This window comes from Mus musculus, chromosome 3 (assembly GCF_000001635.26).
Source record: "Mus musculus strain C57BL/6J chromosome 3, GRCm38.p6 C57BL/6J".
NCBI classification, from domain to species: domain Eukaryota; kingdom Metazoa; phylum Chordata; class Mammalia; order Rodentia; family Muridae; genus Mus; species Mus musculus.
Genome location: NC_000069.6, coordinates 158,067,136 through 158,086,178, shown reverse-complemented (window position 1 = coordinate 158,086,178; position 19,043 = coordinate 158,067,136). Strand labels below are relative to the sequence as shown.

The 19,043-nt window shown below is 40.3% G+C and overlaps 1 protein-coding gene across 18 annotated transcripts in view; it reads left to right on the top strand.

The window, feature by feature from the left end:
* Window positions 1-18,993, top strand: part of Lrrc7 (leucine rich repeat containing 7) — a 494,798-nt gene extending 475,805 nt beyond the window's left edge. For 11 of the 18 annotated variants that reach the window (XM_006501512.4, XM_030252624.1, XM_006501510.4 and 8 more), the window contains one exon: window positions 1,633-16,719. In XM_006501512.4, coding sequence (XP_006501575.1) covers window positions 1,633-1,740 — 108 coding nt within the window. In that variant the 3' untranslated portion in view covers window positions 1,741-16,719. Of the gene's footprint in view, window positions 1-1,632 lie in introns of all 18 variants that reach the window. The other 7 variants (NM_001370782.1, NM_001370781.1, NM_001291453.2 and 4 more) reach the window with 3 other exon arrangements.
* Window positions 18,994-19,043: the final 50 nt, after the last annotated feature.

Genomic DNA, 19,043 nt, shown 5'->3' with positions numbered 1-19,043 from the left:
AGACCTGAATTGGGATCCTAAACACCCATATAAAAATTGGGCATAGCATTACACACCTGCCATCCTACACTGGGAAACAGAAACAAGAGGATCTGTAAGGTTTGCTAACCAACAGCATAGCTGAATTGGTGTGCATTAGGTTCAATGAGAGACCAAGCCTCAAATAGTAAGGTGAAGAGCTATCAAGGAAGATGCCTAATATCATCCTCTGGGCCTCCACATACACACATACACACTCAGGTATACACATGTGCACACACGTGTGCATACATGCATGTATACACACAAAACATACACACATGGACATATACACACACATTCATGTATGTATGCACAAACACACACATGCACATAAAACTCACATGCGTGCACGCATTCATGAGCACGTGTGTGCGCATGTGTGCACACACACATACACACACAGAAATGTATGGATTCTACTACATATACATTGTGAAGCAGTCCAATTAACTGACTCCAAATCCAATGCATTTCGCCCTTCAAGGAAATAGTTATTTAACTGTCAGTTATTTGGATGACGGGATTTATTCCAAATTTCATTGATTTTGTGTTTAATTTAGTTTTAATCCTCGGAGGCATATGGACCTACCTCCCCCTAAATTCAGAATGAAAATAATTCAAGTAGTACAATTTGCTGTTCAGTATAAAGAAAGCCAAGGACCGTAAACACTTGTTAGAGAGAAAAATATACATTTTGTGACAGCAGTAACCAGCTGGAATTCCAACAGACTAATTACATTTTAAATGAAGTTTGATGTCTTGCTGGATGACCCTTAGCTAGAATACTGCAGGCTTTCTCTGTGACTAATGTCGCTGGACTTTAGTCCTAAAACATGGATTCATTGAACTGGGTTAAAAACCAATGTGCAAATAATGCAAACACTAGCATTTACTAATAGACTGTTTTAATTTAAAGAATATATAAATCAACTATTTTTCAGTAGGTCAAAATAAGATTAAATAGTGCCATAAGTGTTCACTTACATTTTGCAAGATTAAAATGTCTGACTTAGAGCTGAAGAGACAGCTCAGTGGTTAAGAGCCTTGCTGCTCTTACAAAGAACCTGAGTTTGGTTCCTATCACCCATGCCAAGCAGTGCCTAACCACCTATAACACCATTTCCAGGGGTCCAATGCCCTCTTTTGGCCTCCACAGGCTCCCACATACATATGACATGTATTCACAAAGATGGATATACATACATGAAAATAAAAATTATTTTAAAAATATACTGGTGAGTTTATGCAAGTAATAGTGTCAACTAAGTGCCACCTCAACTAGGAACTCATACAAACAAACGGGAGCCACGAGGTTGGGGCATGGCTCTGCTACAGAGGGCTTGCCCAGCATGTACCAGGACCTGACTTCTATCTCTAGCACAGCAAAACCCCAATGACAAAACCCAGAGCAATGCAGTAGAACTGCTGTGTTGTAAGTAAATATGACTGATCTGACTCAGTAGGACATTATGATCACACACAAGCAAGGAAGCCACTTCACTCTGGATCTTATCATCTTGTTGCTGTGCTCTTTGGAGCCCTGTAATTACAGTGGTACAGAGGGGGTAAACTGTTTGTATTGACTGACCTGTTTCATTCTTGTGTTTTTAGGCAAATGGACACAGTTTTGTGCATATGGAACATGAAAAGGCTGTTTTACTACTGAAGAGCTTCCAGAACACAGTAGACCTAGTTATTCAACGTGAGCTCACTGTCTAAATGTTTTTTATAAATAGTGAAGATATGTCAGGCCAGAACTAATGTTTAAAAATAAATTTATACATAGAAACAAATTTTGCCAGTTGCTGGACCAATGGCAAACATCAGTGCCAGGTGTATAATAGTGTATGTTAGCCTTCCACCCTGAAAAATGTTACTTATAAACATGGCGTTTGCGCGCAGTTCTGTATCAGTTCCAGCGGCAGCCTCTGGCTGTGCATTGGTGCAGTTTTATTTCTGTTTTTGTTTTTTAATCAAATAAGTTGTCCTCTCAAAGTGGATTTCCTATAATTTCGGAGCACGGAAGCACACACAAGCTCTTTACAAATTCTGCTCTCCATCAGAAATACTGCCTCAAAAAATGTATATAAAGAGTTGTAATCCCCATAAAGTATTTCTAGCACAAGGTATATGTTGGCATATATACAAAAAAGAATATAGAAAAACGATATTTTCGTAAACATCTTGGATTGAGAAAGAAAATATATCTTAAAATAAGACTTTACTATATTGAATCTTTTTCAATAAAAATTACATGATTACGCCTTATGGAAGCAACTGTACATAAAGTATAAAGTATTTATATTTGGTTCCATAGCCATTTGCTAAATTCCCATAGTAGAGTGAAATGATTCATAAATTATCCATTAATCTCTGGGACCTGAGTAAAAAAACCGGAGAAGGTAAATCTGTTCAATGCCTTTAGCTAATTAAGAGGACACAAGCTGACTTCAGAGACAGACCACAGGTGGCTGCGGGTCAGTCTCTTCAGCAAAACCACGTGCAGTGAGCGATGGGTGGCGGGAAAGGCTTAATGCTTTAATGTTCTGTTTCCTCGGGTTATGTTGACTATAAACTGTGGCCCCTGTGATTCCTTTACTGTAAATGTGGAACTTATCTGTGTGCTGATTTAATTAATTTGCTACTTTTAAATCATTTTAAATGAATTTTGGGAATTGATAACATTTATTATAGAGAAAGACTTGTTGGAACGCTATGGTGGTTTCAAAACTTTGGTATTGAAATATGAAACTTCAGATATAATTTCTCAGAGCTGTGGTCTACTGATATCATTAATCTTAATTCCTGGGGGTTTTTTTTGTGGACAGAAATAGACAAAATGTTTTTTCTCCAAATAAAAAGTTTTAAGGAACATAAACATGAATTCATTCATACTAGACAGTGAAAACAGCCTAGTTAATGCACTTTTACAATCTGTTTTCCTTTGTAAGAATTCAAAATTTATTTTACAATCCTTTAAAATATTTCTTTTTATATTAGTCATCAATTTGATTAAAATATTAATTTGAAATTTTAGATCAACTTTCCATAATTGGTTGTATAAACTCCCTCATATATCTACATCACTTTTTATACAATAAATTTATCTCATATAGTAGTGTTTAAATATTCTATAGAATTTTACAATAAAATCACATGTGGATGTCACCAGAGCTCTGAGGATAATATTTGTAAGTTTGTTTTATGAGGACATTGAAAATATTGTATTTTTGTAGGATCTATTAAAATGAGTGCCACTTATTAGAAGTACAGTGGTTTTTTTGGCATAGAATTTGTCGGAGAAAAATGTTACTTCATTTACCAAGGAGTGCACTAGCTCTGGTCTTGATTTATGCCAGGGTGACACAATACCGTAGTCTTATAGACTTGGACAATTAGCTGCTGATTCTAGATTGACCTTTTTACACGGAAGCAGCCATCATGTGTATTTTAATATATTGAGAGCATTTAATGAGAAGTGTTTTTCAAAGCCTAATTTTCTGTGTCAAAAACTCACAGCACATCACTATAACAGATGTTCTGGGCTCAGCCTTAGTTAAGAGAAGCAAGACAAGCTCAGAGCAGTATGGTAGCTTGCAACACTCAGAAAGCAGCCATCAAGGCTACACAACCTTCTACAGGAGAGGCAGGAGGCAGCCAAATGGAGGGCTCCCCAGGAAATTTCTTGTGTCAGAGCATCAAATGCTCCTGAGGCCTTCAGCTGAGAGGATGAAGCTCCCTCCTTGATAGATAGCATTGCATGAGGTCTTGCTTTGATACTTCCTTCTCTGAGGTCCAGCCATGAAGAAAGGAAAAAGAGAGCTTGCTGGCCTCTTGGGAAAGTGTGGATATAGTCAATGCTACACACTGATAGGTAGATAGATGGTCACACAGAGGGGCATTTTCTGTTTTAGGTTAACTCAATGGAATCACTAATCAGTTGTGGGGGGCTTCTCATTGATTTTAAAGGCTACCCGAGCCAATAATTTGTTGATCTACAGATATTTGACTTTTTGTTTTTGAGTAACTAATTTGCTGCCTGAAACTAAAATCCGGTTCATGTTAACATCAAACATAAAAGTCAAGAGTATGCTGTAAAAAGCAAAGAAAGAAAAAGAAAAGTCTCCAAAAAAGAAGTCCCCAGTGGCATCATAAAATTTCTACCTCTTGATAGGTCCTCGATCTTCCTGCTGAGGAAGCTGCTTATAGACATGGATCAATAGGGCAATATGGAGTAGGTTGGAGACATTAGAGGTAAAAAGAACAAATACTGACAATTAGTAGCCAACATCTGTGGGGGTTGCAAGATAGATAGTCATAAAGGGGCATTTTTTTAAATGAGTCACAAGGCAGACAGTATTTTGTCATAAACACTTTGCTTAGGTGACTCTTGACTGCCAGGCAACACAGACCCTCAAAACACATGTCATGCTGACTTGAAGCTTGTGAAACTGTGCCTGTCCCTTAGAATTGTCTAGGCTTTGCCTTGGAACGCTGCCTCCATAGACAAGACCTCTGCATCAGGGTTGTGGACTAGCACTGCCTTGTGTTCAGAGATGAGTCCATGCAAACAAAATATTGCTGCCACTCTCTCCTTAAAAGTGGGATTGGGCTACTTCTTGCAATGCGTGTGAGGCAAAGAGAGAGGACAGAAGTTAGAATAACGACAAAGAAGTTTGATTTACATATTCAAATATCAAGAGAAAAGTTTCTGAATTTTCCAAAATATTAGATGGAAAAACCCAGAAACTCTTAGTTTTTAGTCCCCAAACCTGTCTAGAGTGCTCACCACAGTGTAAATGTTTGGAAAACAGTGTTCTTCTCAGTTCTTCTTCACACTGGGTCTGAGTTGTCATCGTCATTTTCTGCTTCTCCCTGGCAGGAAGATCTACTATGTTTATTCCAGTGAACACATTTCTATGGAGAGAAAGAATATGACCTAATCAGATCAAAATTCATATTGGTATCAGACTGCTATTTGAACCACTCATAACATGCTTGACTAATCCATGAAATGGCAACCCACCCACAGATTCCCTGGAACACTAGATCAGCAAAAAGTAACAAGTTAGGAAAATAATGAAGTCCAGTCAGCTAAGATAGCTGTTTAGTACAGACACCCAGGTTGAAGGGTCAGGGAAAACTCTGCAGCAGAAATGTTCATCTTTCCACAGCTTAACCAAATATTCAAATGCCAGTCAGTGATGTAGCCACATCCGTCTCATGGGTGTAACTTCTTGACCCAGTTAGGACTTTGGTGAATTTTCTAGATTTAAGACTACTTTCATAAACTTTTTTCCTAGCAAACCTAGGAGAGGCACTCTTTCCTTACTTGGAGCATTAGCCTGGCTTCCCCTGAAAACATGCTATGTCAATCAAATAGAATGTGGGCTAAGGGAAATTGGGTGTGCTCTGTGGGACACACATAGACAATGTTACAAGAAATATGAATGTTGACTCTCCTGCACATCTGTATGGCTCCATTTTAGTCAACAGGATTCAGTGAGTTTCCCACCACACCCATGTACAAGACAAAGGCAGACACTACTGTGTTTCCATCTCTGTTATGACGCATCTGGAGACATGTCTGCGTCTAACATGCAAAGCTAGTCTCCTCTCAGAGCTGTTGTCTTTCTGTAGACTCATGCCCTACCCACCCTTGCTGTCCAGTGGAGGTGAGTGTTGTTTCCAACCCACTGAGACAAGCCTCCAGAGCTCCAGCTGCCAGAAGACCCAGAATATCAACTGGGGGCTTCTGCCCCAGCTTGAGAGCAACTCTCCTAGGGAAGAGTCAGTGCTTACCATGTTGCTGACAGCAGCAAACAGCTCATGCACAAAGATGTGTGAGGGTGGCGGTGCCTTAACGAAGCCACCTTTCCACATCTTTGCTTATTTTCACTGTTGCCTCTCCGTTCTCAGTGTTAGGTTTTTGCCATACTGGGAGACTTTCTCTGAGCTGCTTTTATGCATATTGGGGTACCTAGTAGTCTTCCCAACCTTTAACACTGTGAGAAAATTATCCACAGACACTCTCCTGTGAGGACAGAAGCACCTGCCTTCCACCCTAAAGCATTCAAGAGTTTTGAAAGAATGAAGAGAGCCGGGCAGTGGTGGCGCATGCCTTTAATCCCAGCACTCGGGAGGCAGAGGCAGGCAGATTTCTGAGTTCGAGGCCAGCCTGGTCTACAGAGTGAGTTCCAGGACAGCCAGGGCTACACAGAGAAACCCTGTCTCGAAAAAAACAAAAACAAAAAAAAAAGAAAAAAGAAAGAAAGAAAGAAAGAATGAAGAGGAAAAAACACTTCAAGGTTTTACTTTAAAACCAACAGTGAAAACAAAGGAATGTGGGTCCCTTTGCTTTTTCACTCTATGATTGTCTTGATTTTTCCTAGGAGCTGATTTTTTGGGGGGAAATAAGGAGATATAGTTTCAACTTTAGGGACACCTTGACTCCCTGGGTTCTGCAGGTGGATTCTTTGACATCACCCTAAGTAAGAAAAAACTTTTTAAAATGACAGACCTGGACCCAGCATGTGCAAGCAGCCAGGAGATGTGGGGTATAGCCGTTTCTTCCAAATTTTCAAGATACAGTCTTATTTTGGCACAACTTGGTTCATGGTAGCACCATAACAAATTAAATATTGGGAAATGTAGAAAATGCTAAAATCCTATATAGAGCTGGCCAAGGCTGAAGCAGTAGGCCAGTCCCCAGCACATGAATTTCCAAATATAGCATAATTTTCCCTCCTTTATTAAAAAAAGGCTCTTGTTTTATCGTTTAAGCTAGTATCATTTGTTTATATGAATGGATATGGAAAAGGGGTTTAAAAGGATCATTCAAATTTCCTTCCCTTGAAAAGTTTGTTCTCTCATTTTGAACAAGTGTATTATTTGTAGTGTTGATCCCCATCCCCTATTTTAAAATAAAACAATGAGCATATGGTTGTACAGATAGGCAGGCATCTCTCACCTCGAGAAAACTAACATAATATTGTTTTCAACAGCAAACTCCTTCGCAATAGGGTAGCTGATCTCAGTAATGGAAGATATGTTATACAGTCAAGGCATCAAGAGACATGACTTTGCAGACTGTCACAAAAACAAAGTGCAGTGATTATAAATTTTATGACAATTATCTGCTGGGCACCCCCGTGCATCAGGCCTGTTGGGGACACAGTACAGTCTCTCCTCTGCACAAAACATCATAGCTGGGAGGAAAGAGAAGCTGCAGACAGAATGAGGCGGGTATGGTGAGTCCTCTGTCTCTGCCCTTACCCCATGCCAGGGCTGATGGCATCAACTCTGTCTGGATTGGAACAGTACTTTAATTGGAGCTCTCTCTATACATTTCTTCCTACTGGGTCCTAGGGCCACTGGTAGAGCATTTAAAGCATTTGTTGGGACTTAAAAAGACATTTGACAAGCGGATCATGGCTGGACTGAAGATATTTTTGGACAAGGGAAATAGAACCAAGAATCTCTTGGATTTTGGAGGAAGGGTTGTCATGAAGACAGTTGTCCCCCAATCTGACCTAGTGTTCAGCTCCATGCTGTGGCATTAGTAGATGATAAAATCATAACAGACACAGGCACAAGAGAAGGTCTTTCCTGTACCCACCACCTCTAGAGCACACTTTCAGAGTCCAGTGTTAGAACCGGCCACGCAGCAAGGCAGTAAACATCCCAGTGTAGGGGTGTACACCTTTAATCAGAACTCAGGAGGCAAGAGCTGGTGACTATCTATGAGCTCAAGGCCAACCTGGTATACATAGTAAGTTCCAGGACAGTCAGAGCCATATAGTGAGACCCTGTCTCTTATCAATTAATCCATCAATCAAAAAAGAAAGGCAGTAAACGGGGAACAATATTTTTGCCTGTGTATTGCCCTGTGGGTTTAAGAACACTGTCACAGCCTGTTTATGCCATTAGATTGCACATATTCACAAATCAAACTGTTTTCCTTCAGGAGAGCTGAGGCCTCTGATTATTGTACCAGCTTGTATCTTTTCTTTGAAAAGAACACACAGACTAGGTGTTCTTTTACTTCTGTGTATCCCAGTGATTCACCACCTCGGTACACATTGGTTCCGCTAGCAGGCTTCCTCTCCCAGACGCCTTTCCAAGTTACCAATCATGCTTGGCCTTCGGAGTCCTGCCTCAGTGAGCATGAAGGCTTTCTTAATCTTAATGGGAAAACTTCTGTGTGTCAGTACCACGGACATGGTGTAGCCTTCACTCTGCCTGAGCCCCTGGCTGCTTGGTCTGTGTTATAAGAGAGAGAGACAGAGAGAGAGAGACAGAGACAAAGACACACAGAGAGACAGAGGGACAGAAAAAAAACAAGAAGCATTTACATGTCTTCTGAACGGCAACACCAGAACACACCAATCCCTCAGCCTTAGTGCCACAAGCAGAGTAAGTGACATATTTAACAAATATTGACTTGAATGGGTGACTGATGCTCAAGCTGTATATCCTTAAGTGGTAAACCTTAGATTCACTATTCTCATTTTTGCTGGGGGTGGAGGCATCCTCTAAGCTGACTTCCCCCCTCTCTTTGCCATTTCTTCTCAGACTTTCAGAACCCTGTGCTGTTAAGAAGCTAAGTTTCACTTCCTTTTTACGTGTTCTAAAGATGCCAGAACTGCCCAAAACCTTTAACAACAGAACAATTGTTCCATTTGAAAACATTTTATTTATGTCCTTTTAATTAGTTCAGAACTTTCTTCTGGGGAGAAGCCATGCTGTCAGAAATGTCCTAGAGACATGAAGGATGGTGTGGAACTCACAAAGCTGTGGTTTTAAGTGTCTTAGAGACCACCAAGCTCCGGACCCCATCTTGGACATAGTCCTCAAGTCCCACTGAGGTGTCTATTGAAGACTGTATGTGGTCAAGGCTGACTTCAGACTCATTTAATGTAAAGATCCATTTGTCTGTATAATATGACTAGGGAGGTTGTTGGCTTAAATTGTTTATACAATATGAAGGTGGGGAGAAGAGACAAGAACATCATAAAAGAACATGAAAAATTCAGAGGAGAAATGAGGTACCCATAGTCAACAGAGCGTTTTACTGAGATACAATATACCACCTGAATTCCCCAGTAAGGAGGCCTGTCTTACCGATGTGTTACCACCATCCACTAATAAAACTGAGGAAGCGCCAAATTATTGTTGCTTTTCCACCAAAATTTCCTTCTTTTAGGGTTCTGGGTTCAAGCCTGAGATACATGCTATCCTTACAATCATTTGAACATGCCCACAAAACTTTTTTTTTTTTAAGGAGCATGTAGTTACAAAGAGTCACCACTAGATGGAGAGAATCTTCCTAGATTTGATGTAAGAGTTGAGACACATCTTCCCAGGCTGTTCTTGTAGCTGATGGAGTTGTTAGTAATAGCCCTTTCTACCCTCTTTATTAAAGATTATAACTATGCTCTAAGATTAAATGATGCCAGTGGATTCTATATCTTTCTGTACTAAAATGTTCAGGTTGAATCAACTTTCCAGAGTCAGTCTCTCTCTCTCTCTCTCTCTCTCTCTCTCTCTCTCTCTCTCTCTCTCTCTCTCTCACCCTTGGACCAGAGTGTGCTGTGATTCCGATCTTTCTAACCTGTTCATCAAGCACATCCTCCAGTTTCCTTAGCTTTCTTGAGTCTTCCAAATACTTTGTGCTGATCTCCCTTATTTGATCCGCAATTCCCTTCAGTTGATGTGGCAATATATTTGCTTTAAATCATCATTATTTACTTTGTAAATTATCTCTCCAAAAGTTAAGCATCAAGTTTACCTGAATGGCCTCTCTTAATGAAATACTAATCAAGGTCCTGCCTGAATGTACATTTCTGGCTGACATCTGGTAGTAACTCCTCTGTAAACTCACTTTTCACTTTATTCATGTGTACAAGTAATTAGCCTATCCTAAATGGAGTTTATTGCATAGAGAATGCTTTTTTAAAAAGCATCGCATAAAGTGAGAATTGGGTTTCAAGAAAGGCCTACAGTAAACCCATCCCCAGCCTCTTTCAATCAGAAGATCCACATATTGCAAGCACAGACTATTGACTACCTTCAGGGTGCACATGGTTCTGAGATATTTAGAATTTCAGGGCCTCTGATGGCTGGGTCCTGATGGAGGAAGCCACATCTAAGCTAAGGATGTCTTCACTGTAACCTCTGCCTCAGCAAGCTTTTCCCTTGCTGATCCCATCAGAACCATCCCCATTTGAGCTTCAGACTCCCCTCTGCCAACACTTAATCTCCTCTTTCAGCAAGAGTAAACAGATGACAGAATGTTCTTCCCTGAAGCTTACTAAAACTTTAAGTCCCGGTGTTATTCTCCAAAGGAAGCTGCTTTCTTCTGGCCACCAGGTCACCAGCTCCTATAGTGAGCTCTGAGCAGATTCTAGTCAGCCTCTTTAAGGGGCTGGGACTAATCGCTGTGACCTCAATCAAGCCTGCTGGTTTTATGATACCAGGAAGGCTCACCAGGTGAACTTCTGCTCCTTTTAGGAGGCTAAGCATCCCCCAGCCACCTTGGACTTGAGCAGTGTTACCTGCCAGCAAGCGCAACAGTGCCAACCACTGGTCTCTTCTTTTGGAAAACGTTTGACTTTTAACTTGCTTTCTTCTCTATTTCATCATTATCCTCCTTTCCGACTTTCATGTACTCCTAAAATTTTTGGTTGTAGAACTAAGCAAGAGAATGAGAACTGGGAAGAACCTTGGAACAATGCTGAGAGGCTGCCCAGATGCTCTTCTGTGTTCCACAGTACTGCCGAATCTTCCTTGTGGCTCTGGTACTGTAGTGCCACTCAAATTTTGGTACAAACCATTGAAGTATTTTTTGCTTGTTTTTCTTGGTCTACATAGTAATCTTAGTGTTCTGTTCCTGGAATAGTCTCTCAGTTAGCACATTCCCTCTTGTCCTGAGATCACCAAGCCCTTCAAGATTAAGGCTCTTGCTGTCTACCCTGCCAGCTCTGACGCAAAGCAAACACCCTTTTCTACTCTGCAGTATGAAGTGCTCAGGACTGTGTTTTTAGCTGTTCAGAATGTTAGAGTTATTCATGTTGGTTAGTGGAGTTATCCTTCAGTGTAGAAAGAGAAAACTGCAAGAAAAACTGGCACTAACTTAAGTGGCCTCTGACACCTTCCCTAACCCTGTCCCAGTTTGTGTCACATTCTACAATAGATGAGTGATCGTGATCAGCAAAACTGTTTCTTTCCTTCCTTCCTTCCTCTTTCTTTCTTTTTCTTTCTTTCTTTCTTTCTTTCTTTCTTTCTTTCATATCTATCTATGTATCTATGTATCTATCTATCTATCTATCTATCTATCTATTTATTTATTTATTTTGGTGTTTGTTATAGCAGAATTTGATTCATGAGAAAATCATCAGGCAGCTGGTAAGTCCCAGCTTCTCCCAAACTCTATGTAACCTGTCCCCAGCCACCTATCTTGACCCAGTGTTCCTCATGTTTTAAACTAGCTGGCAAACACATTTGCACAGCCTTATTGTGGGAACATTCAACTTGGCAATAAGTACTTTGCTCTTGATAGGATCTCAAAGATTCCTTCAGACCAAGAGAGACTCCAGCAAGCATACAGTTAGATACGGTTGCCCAACCTGCACATCCCTGTGCCTGCCTCCCAACACAAGTCAAATGTGGGAACCAATCCCCCACCAACTACACATACACACACAAACACACACCTCTGTCCTTTTTGGTATTAGTATTCCTTTTTTTTTTAATTTTCACGCATCTCTTCAAAATCTGGACCTCAGGCTCTACAGCCCTGGGTTGTCATAAATAGCTCAAAAATGAGAAATCATGACTTCGGCTTTCTTTTTTAAAATTACTTTAATAAATACCCCAACATGTTCACCTATACCACTGTACAGACTTTGTTTGTTTGTTTGTTTGTTTAAGTGCTTCCAGACCTGTAGTTTGAATATATGTAGTTCAGGGACTGTTGTTTCTAGGCATTCTACCTAGGAGTTTGTGCCTGTGGAGCATGTGGATGCCCCACCCCTGAGCTACACCCAACCCATACAGAAGTGATGACGGGAGTGTTTCCAGAGTTCTAGCCTGTGGTATTAAGACTTAAAAAAAAAATGTAATGATTTTTTTAAGCCTTTCCTTTTCTGGTTGCCCTTGCAATTAAATTAAATAAAAAGAGGCATATGTTCAAAGTTTTACTGTGGCAGCAGTTAAACATACAACTAAGCCCTGTCAAGAAACAATCAGGTGGGGAGATAGATGCTTAAGTCTACAAACTGCTGTCTTCGAGAAATGTGAGAGCAGAGACCACATACTCACGATCTCCCTCACTCCCACACGGCAGCAAAGGATTCCTTTCAGCTTTACCGATTCACACTGTGGATACAGAACATTCTAGAAGGCCAGCTCTTGCTTCTCACCTGTGTTTATTGTGCAGAAAGGACAAGTCTTTAGAGACAGAGGAGGCAGTATCATCCAGGATAAGTTATTAGGCCTGGCTTGCCATTCCTTTTAATTTAGTCCTTCAGGGAGGCTGCCATCAAGGAACAAAGCCAGAGAGAATGTAGAGATAGGGCTTCTCATGGCTGGAAAGCCAAGGCCTATTGCTTCAACTTATGTCCTTGAGGTACTGTGTCTGTACAGAAAATAAGACCCTGAGAGGCCAACAAGAAATGCAATTTAAACTGCACCTAAGATAATAAAATTGGATGAAAAGTAAAAAGAAAAAAACAAACAGATTTCCTGGTACTAGGGTTTCCTGTAAACACCTTGTGGGTACCTCATAAGCAGCTGAGATTATTAGTGTTTGGTCCTAGTGACTATTTCAGCTGCCTTATCCACATTAGCTGCTAAGAAGTGATAACTCCCCAAGTTCCCATATAAAGTCTCTCCTGCTACCGTATTACATGGCAAGGAGAACAGGGGCTTTTGTTTGTTTGCTTGCTTGCTTGCTTGTTTTACTTCCTTGAGGTTAAAACTAGAGTCCCACCCCCACCCCAGATTAGTCTAGAGTTGGGGCAGCAGTAATAAATTAGGACGCATTCAGGTGTGACAACACAGCTACCTGTGATGGTGAAGACCTAGAGTGACTTAGTGTATCTGTGCATTAAATTAGAAAATATTTAGCAGAAACATGTAGCATAGCCGCATTTGAAAACGAGATTGTGCACTTGGGAGGCAGAAGCAGGTAGATATCGGAGTTCAAGGCCACATGTGTTCTACAGAGTGAGTTCCAGGATAGCCAGGGCTACACAGAGAAACTCTGTCTCAAAAACTCCAAGAAAATAAAAAATAAAAAAATGAGATTGCGTTTTGAAAATACTTGAAGTATTTCCTGACCTCCAGGTACCACTTTAAGCATGCTAGATATCTAGGTTGGGAGTCACTGAAGCACACCCCACAGCTATATTGGCCAGTAATGGAAAGTCCACTTTGTAGGAAGTTGATAGTGCCTGCTCCACAGACGCTGTCATTTCTTAAGCCAATCTTTAGAATCCCCAAATGTTTGGGGCAGTGAAAAACAGTAAATATACTTTGTTAATTAAAAACAGACTTTCTTTTTTAATGATATACTTTTACATGACAAATTAAAAAAAAAAAAAACTTGTAATCTGTGTCTGTCACACTAAGACACCAGATACCACAGAGAATCTCTTAAATCACCACCAAAGAAATGGAGAGAATAAATCAAATGTTTGAAAAAATAGAGAATGGCCTTGGGAGATGGCTCAGTATGTAAAGAACTGACCACACAACTATGGGAGCCTGAGTCAGGACCCTCAGAACAGCTATACATCTGGGCAGGCATAACAGCTTCCTGCCATCCCTTGTCTAAGAACGCAGAGACAAGTGACACCCCGCCCCCACCCCCTGCAACAGGGCAAGCTGGCTAGCTGGATTAGCTCTGGCTTCAAATGGAAGGCCCTGCTCCCATATATAAAGTGGAGAGATATTAAGGAAGATATTTGACAATAACTTTAGGTCTCCAGAGGTACGTGCACACATGTACATCCACACCCAAAGTCACACATGCAAAAGAAAGTGGACTAGAATCATAGTTAGTTCTTAGCACCTTACTGGAGTTCTTATAGTGTGGAACTCTTGTCTTATGGAACGAATGTGGTAACATTCCTACATACAGGAGATGGGTGGCCTCTCAGAGGGGCTCAAGTTTACCCAGAAGGCCAGTTAGTCTTTGAAGCTAGTCACTATTCAGTTTAATCCTTGGCAGCTAGTCTTCTTGACATGAACTGTCTGATTTTCGACACTATATATATATATATATATATATATAGAAATAGAAGCAGCAATCTATTCATTATGCCAACTTTATAGCTACTTCTGAAGACCTCATGTTGTGCTTGCCTCTCAGAAAGAGATGCCTACTCCTTACCTACTGCCTTCAGTAACAGCAGAGCTCCATGGGGCTGTCCTTCATGACATTATTCAATCCTGACCTTCATTGTGGTATTAATATAAAGAAATTTAGTCTGCATACACGAGGTTTTGTGTTCCAACTTGCTTACTATCCTGAGTGTCCAGGTCCCTCATAGAGTCCAGAAGTCTCTGAAGGACTCTGAACATTGCCAAAGGCTTCAGTGAGGGAGTCTAACAGGTCACTGCTAAATCAAGGCTTCTAGAGAAATGTTTTGCAGGGTGCTGCTTCAGTCAGATTATTTGCTGTTAGACACTGAGGCTCACAGTTTAGTGTGACTTAGTTCCAACTGTCCAGACTCCTTGCCTGGTAGATGTAATGTTCCGTTTTGTCATGTGAATTTGAAAGGTCACCAGGTGAGGGCAAATGAAAGCCATCACTGTGATTTGGAAATCAGCTCTCAGAAGCAGTTGAGTGACCTTCCTTGGACCTTCTGCATGTCACAGTGCATTTTAGGATCTGTCATAGACAAGGCTTATGAAAGTAGCTTTTTGGGAAATTGGAAGGATAAGAGGGGTGGCTCACAGGAGCACAAATGCAGACCCACAACTCATATCAGAGTTGAAACTGCTAGGTCCTTACTGCCAACTTCCCAGCTGGCTGGCTTGAAGATGACAACAGCTCAGGGAGCCTTTGAGCAAGTGAAGAAAATTAAATCCTCATTTCCCTGAAAAACTAAATTCTCAGGTGGTTGCCTGACAGGGGTAAGGGGGAGAATTTTTAAATCATGGCCTTTGTTGATGTTCTCTGGCTTTTTCTTGGGAGGCTGCTTCAAGCAATAACGTGAGGTATGCGGTAATCCTGTCAGGTGGTATGCTGGGCTTTTAAGTCTTTTGCAGGTTGCCTGCTTACCCACACAATTCACATAGGATCTGAAAAGCTTAACTTATCAGGGATGGAACTAGGTTTTACAGAGTTCCTTTAACCAAATAGGCTTGCTACTTTTTCCTTTCTTCCTGCATCTGCCAAGTCTTTCCGACCATTTTCATTGATCTCACCAGATGAGTAACACTTTAAATTCCAAAGGCTTAAAAATCAACTCCTTGTCATTTTTTTTCCAATTTAATTCTTCACTCTTTGTCATATTTTCATCTTCTTGCATTAGTTCCCATGGCAATGTGTCTGTTGGCAGAGAAAATTTAACTCTTTTAGTGTTGATCACAATGTAAAATCCTTTTTAGGCAAGTGCCACAAAAACAAGCAGAGACTGGAATTCTCTTGCTAATACGTTTTATCTCTTATATTGATTTCCCATCCTATCCCCAAGCAAAGCTCTCACAGAAAAACATGCAGAGGCCTTTGAGGCAGCTACAGCTTCAAGGATTTAACCTTTGGCTTCCCATGGCTTCCCGTTCCAAGTGTTAAAAATATGAATGCATCTATCAGGGATGTACAGAAGACAACTTTCAATTTCTATCAGAAACACCCAGTGTATCTGAGGAAATACACATGTCCTAAAATGAGCCTCAAGTCAGGGTCTAATGGCAAGATGAGAGGCACTTAAGCAGATTTCCTCCCAGTAAGTAAATGGCAAAGAGGCCAAGCAAGCTCTAAGTTCTTGAAAGAAGCAGCAAAGACTCAGGTGGAAAGCAAATGACATGGCTACTTGTATGGGGGAAGCGGCACTTCAGTTCAGACAGTTTGTGATCAAGTATGAAAAAGCAAGCAACTGCATCAGGCTTGATGATGTATGCCTATGATTCCAGCAATGGAAGGTCAAAGGCAGGAGGATTACAAGTTTGAGGCCAGTCTGGGCTACATGGGAAGATCTTGCAAGGACTAGGATTCAAGGTGCTAGGTTCAATTCCTAGGACCTAAAAGGCCTACTAAAGCCTTTAGAAATGCTTTAGAAATAGAATGTAGGGATAAAGGGAAGAGGACTATGCAGAAAGCCCAACCCCAAGATTAAATGTTTGTTTTAAACTTTAGGTTCCATCATGGCTTGGCATTGGCAGCTCCTTCTACTGCTTCAGTATCCAGAAGCAACAGGTCTACTGTCAGAAATTGAACAGACTGACCCAAATATGTGTAGGATTTTTTTTTTAAAGAAAAACTGATGAATTCAGGGGAATGAAATAGATATTAAATAAAATGTGGTTATCTTAAGTATAGTTAGGAAAAACGATCAAATGTAATTGATCTTCTTGCTTAGTCTAATAAGACACTTAAGCACTAAGCTGCTTGTATTGTATAAATGTATTTTTGGCTGTTCATAGGTTATTTTCCTATATTAAGAAGTTTATTAAAACCTTTTATTGCAACTCAGGTTTTGTGTCTTTTAGACACACATTTTTCTTTGCTAGTTTGTTTTGCACAGCTGGAGTTTTGAGGTGGAATAATGCCTGGGCATGGCAGTCAGCTAAACTGCCTGATAGCGAGACTAAGGAAGGTACTTGACATGTGGACAAGCCACATTGTTGTTTCATAGCTCTCCATGCCTCCACTAAATACAGTTAGCCGGGAAATCTCACATGATTTTGTTTGTTTGTGAAAAGTCTCTGGAGAAACCAAGACGAATCTCTCAGGCAGATAAAGAGCTTTCCGTATTTGCCTAAACGTACTATTGAAATAAATATTATTTTCAATACTTGTTTTTCCACTCAGAGGGCACGCACTGGTCTCAGACCAGGGAGAGGACATCTGGCTTAGATCAGGACTGCTGAGTGCTGTATAACTCTTAGGAAACTTTTGTTTTGATGTCAGTGTCAACAGATTGCAAGGAATGGTTCGTATTTCTGCTCCCAACAATTTGATATTTCCTTTGCTTCCCTCCTCTGAAGAGCGAGCCTTACTGTGATGTGATGGAGTAAAGACAAAGGCAATTGACAGGCAAACCGCACTTTTGTTGGAAGAGCCAGTTAAGTTCTCTTTGTACTCAGTGAATGTGAGGGACCAAAGGCAGATTGAGAATGTAAAACTGTTTATACATGAAGGAAGGGGCACTGTCCAGGGCTGGCAGGAAGCCAGAGGTAGATCTATTGAACTTCAAAGAGTAAGGTCATTGCAAGGTCACTACAGGTTATAACAAAACCAGAATTTTCTTTCCTACTTACAGCCATGAAAGGGCACCTCACCGTCAGCTGTGTATGAGAAACTCATACTGCAGTCTCATTCTTTTCAGGAAAGAAACATTAAGTAATTCTGATGGAAGAATAGAAAAGTAATTCTGATGGAAGACAATGGTGGGTTTACAAGAGGTTTGTAAAGAATTATACAAACACACTACAGACTGATTTTTTTTTAAACACTCATGAAATTTATTTTTCACTTTCAAAACTATCAGATTGATGATTTCTTGCCCTCAGTAATTTGTGGGAGATGAACGTATTTCATTATTCTGTAAATGTTTTATGTGTCAAGCACATAAAAATTTTGAGGTCATATTTGCCAGTTAACATTTCATCCTCGTAAAAAGTCGTAAGAGAAATTCCTAAGTGGTGACGCAGCTTTGGGTCTCTTGACCATACTCTCTGATGGGATCTGGCTTCATTACCATAAGTGCAGTACCCGGGTAACAGATCTGCAGTAACCGCAGGAATCTTCCCTCAGAACCAGAACTGGGACCTCATTCCTAAATCTCCCATCTAGCTGATGACAGGTGGCAGGTGAGTGTTCCTTCTGTCCATCCTTTGCTGTCTATGTGGACATTCTGATGTGTGTCAGTGAGCTGAATTCTACACGCTGTATATATTGCATGCATTTCACTGCAGTCTATGGACATGCCCTTTGTAGAGCTTTTATGGAAGAACCAAGAAGCCAAGGCAGTTTAGCAAACGAGGCTCAATATTTATAACCTGGGGCCTTTTCTGTCTCTTTGCTAGCCTAGGTGGCTGTATACAAACTGGGTGGGAGGGGCAGCAAACACCTCACACATCACATTTAGATTTTCTACTTGGGTGTACTCTAGCCAATTCAAAACAAATTGCTTACTTTAATAATAAAGTTTACCATTTTATATTAAAGAAAATCAAACCATGACATGTTTAATTGAACTGGCTGTATTGTAATTAATATTTTGAGATAATTGTGATTTTCAGCTTAAAATTATATATAAAAATTGTCATTTTTGTATGTGTTAAAAAAAACAAACAATGTACCATGATTAACAGTACTTTTTAGTTAAACTACATATTGGTGTAAATAAAACTGAATGAAGAAACACTTACTACTTTACTAACTTAGATTGTGAATGTACTTCATGGTTTTTTGCCATATGAGACCATAACAACCTTGAAAGAAAGCTGTTTAATTTTATGTGCAAAGTCCCACTAACCTGTATTTCAACTCTGCCAAGCCAATGACTTTGCAAGTGTGATCTGTACTCTCCAGCTGTGTCTTACGTTCTGACACTATGGGTTAGGGGTAGGGTGTAGCCTGGAAGCATCTGCAGATGCGCTTTGTACAGATAATAGCGCTGTGTGGTGTATAGCAGAGCCATTTTTAGGTTCTGTTGTACTCAATTTTTTCAGAATTTAAAAAAGTGTTTTGAATAACATAAAAGTCTATTGTATAAATAATAAAATGTCACCTTATTACATGATGTCTGGTTTACTATGGAAGCAGATTCTGAACTTAGGAACTGTGA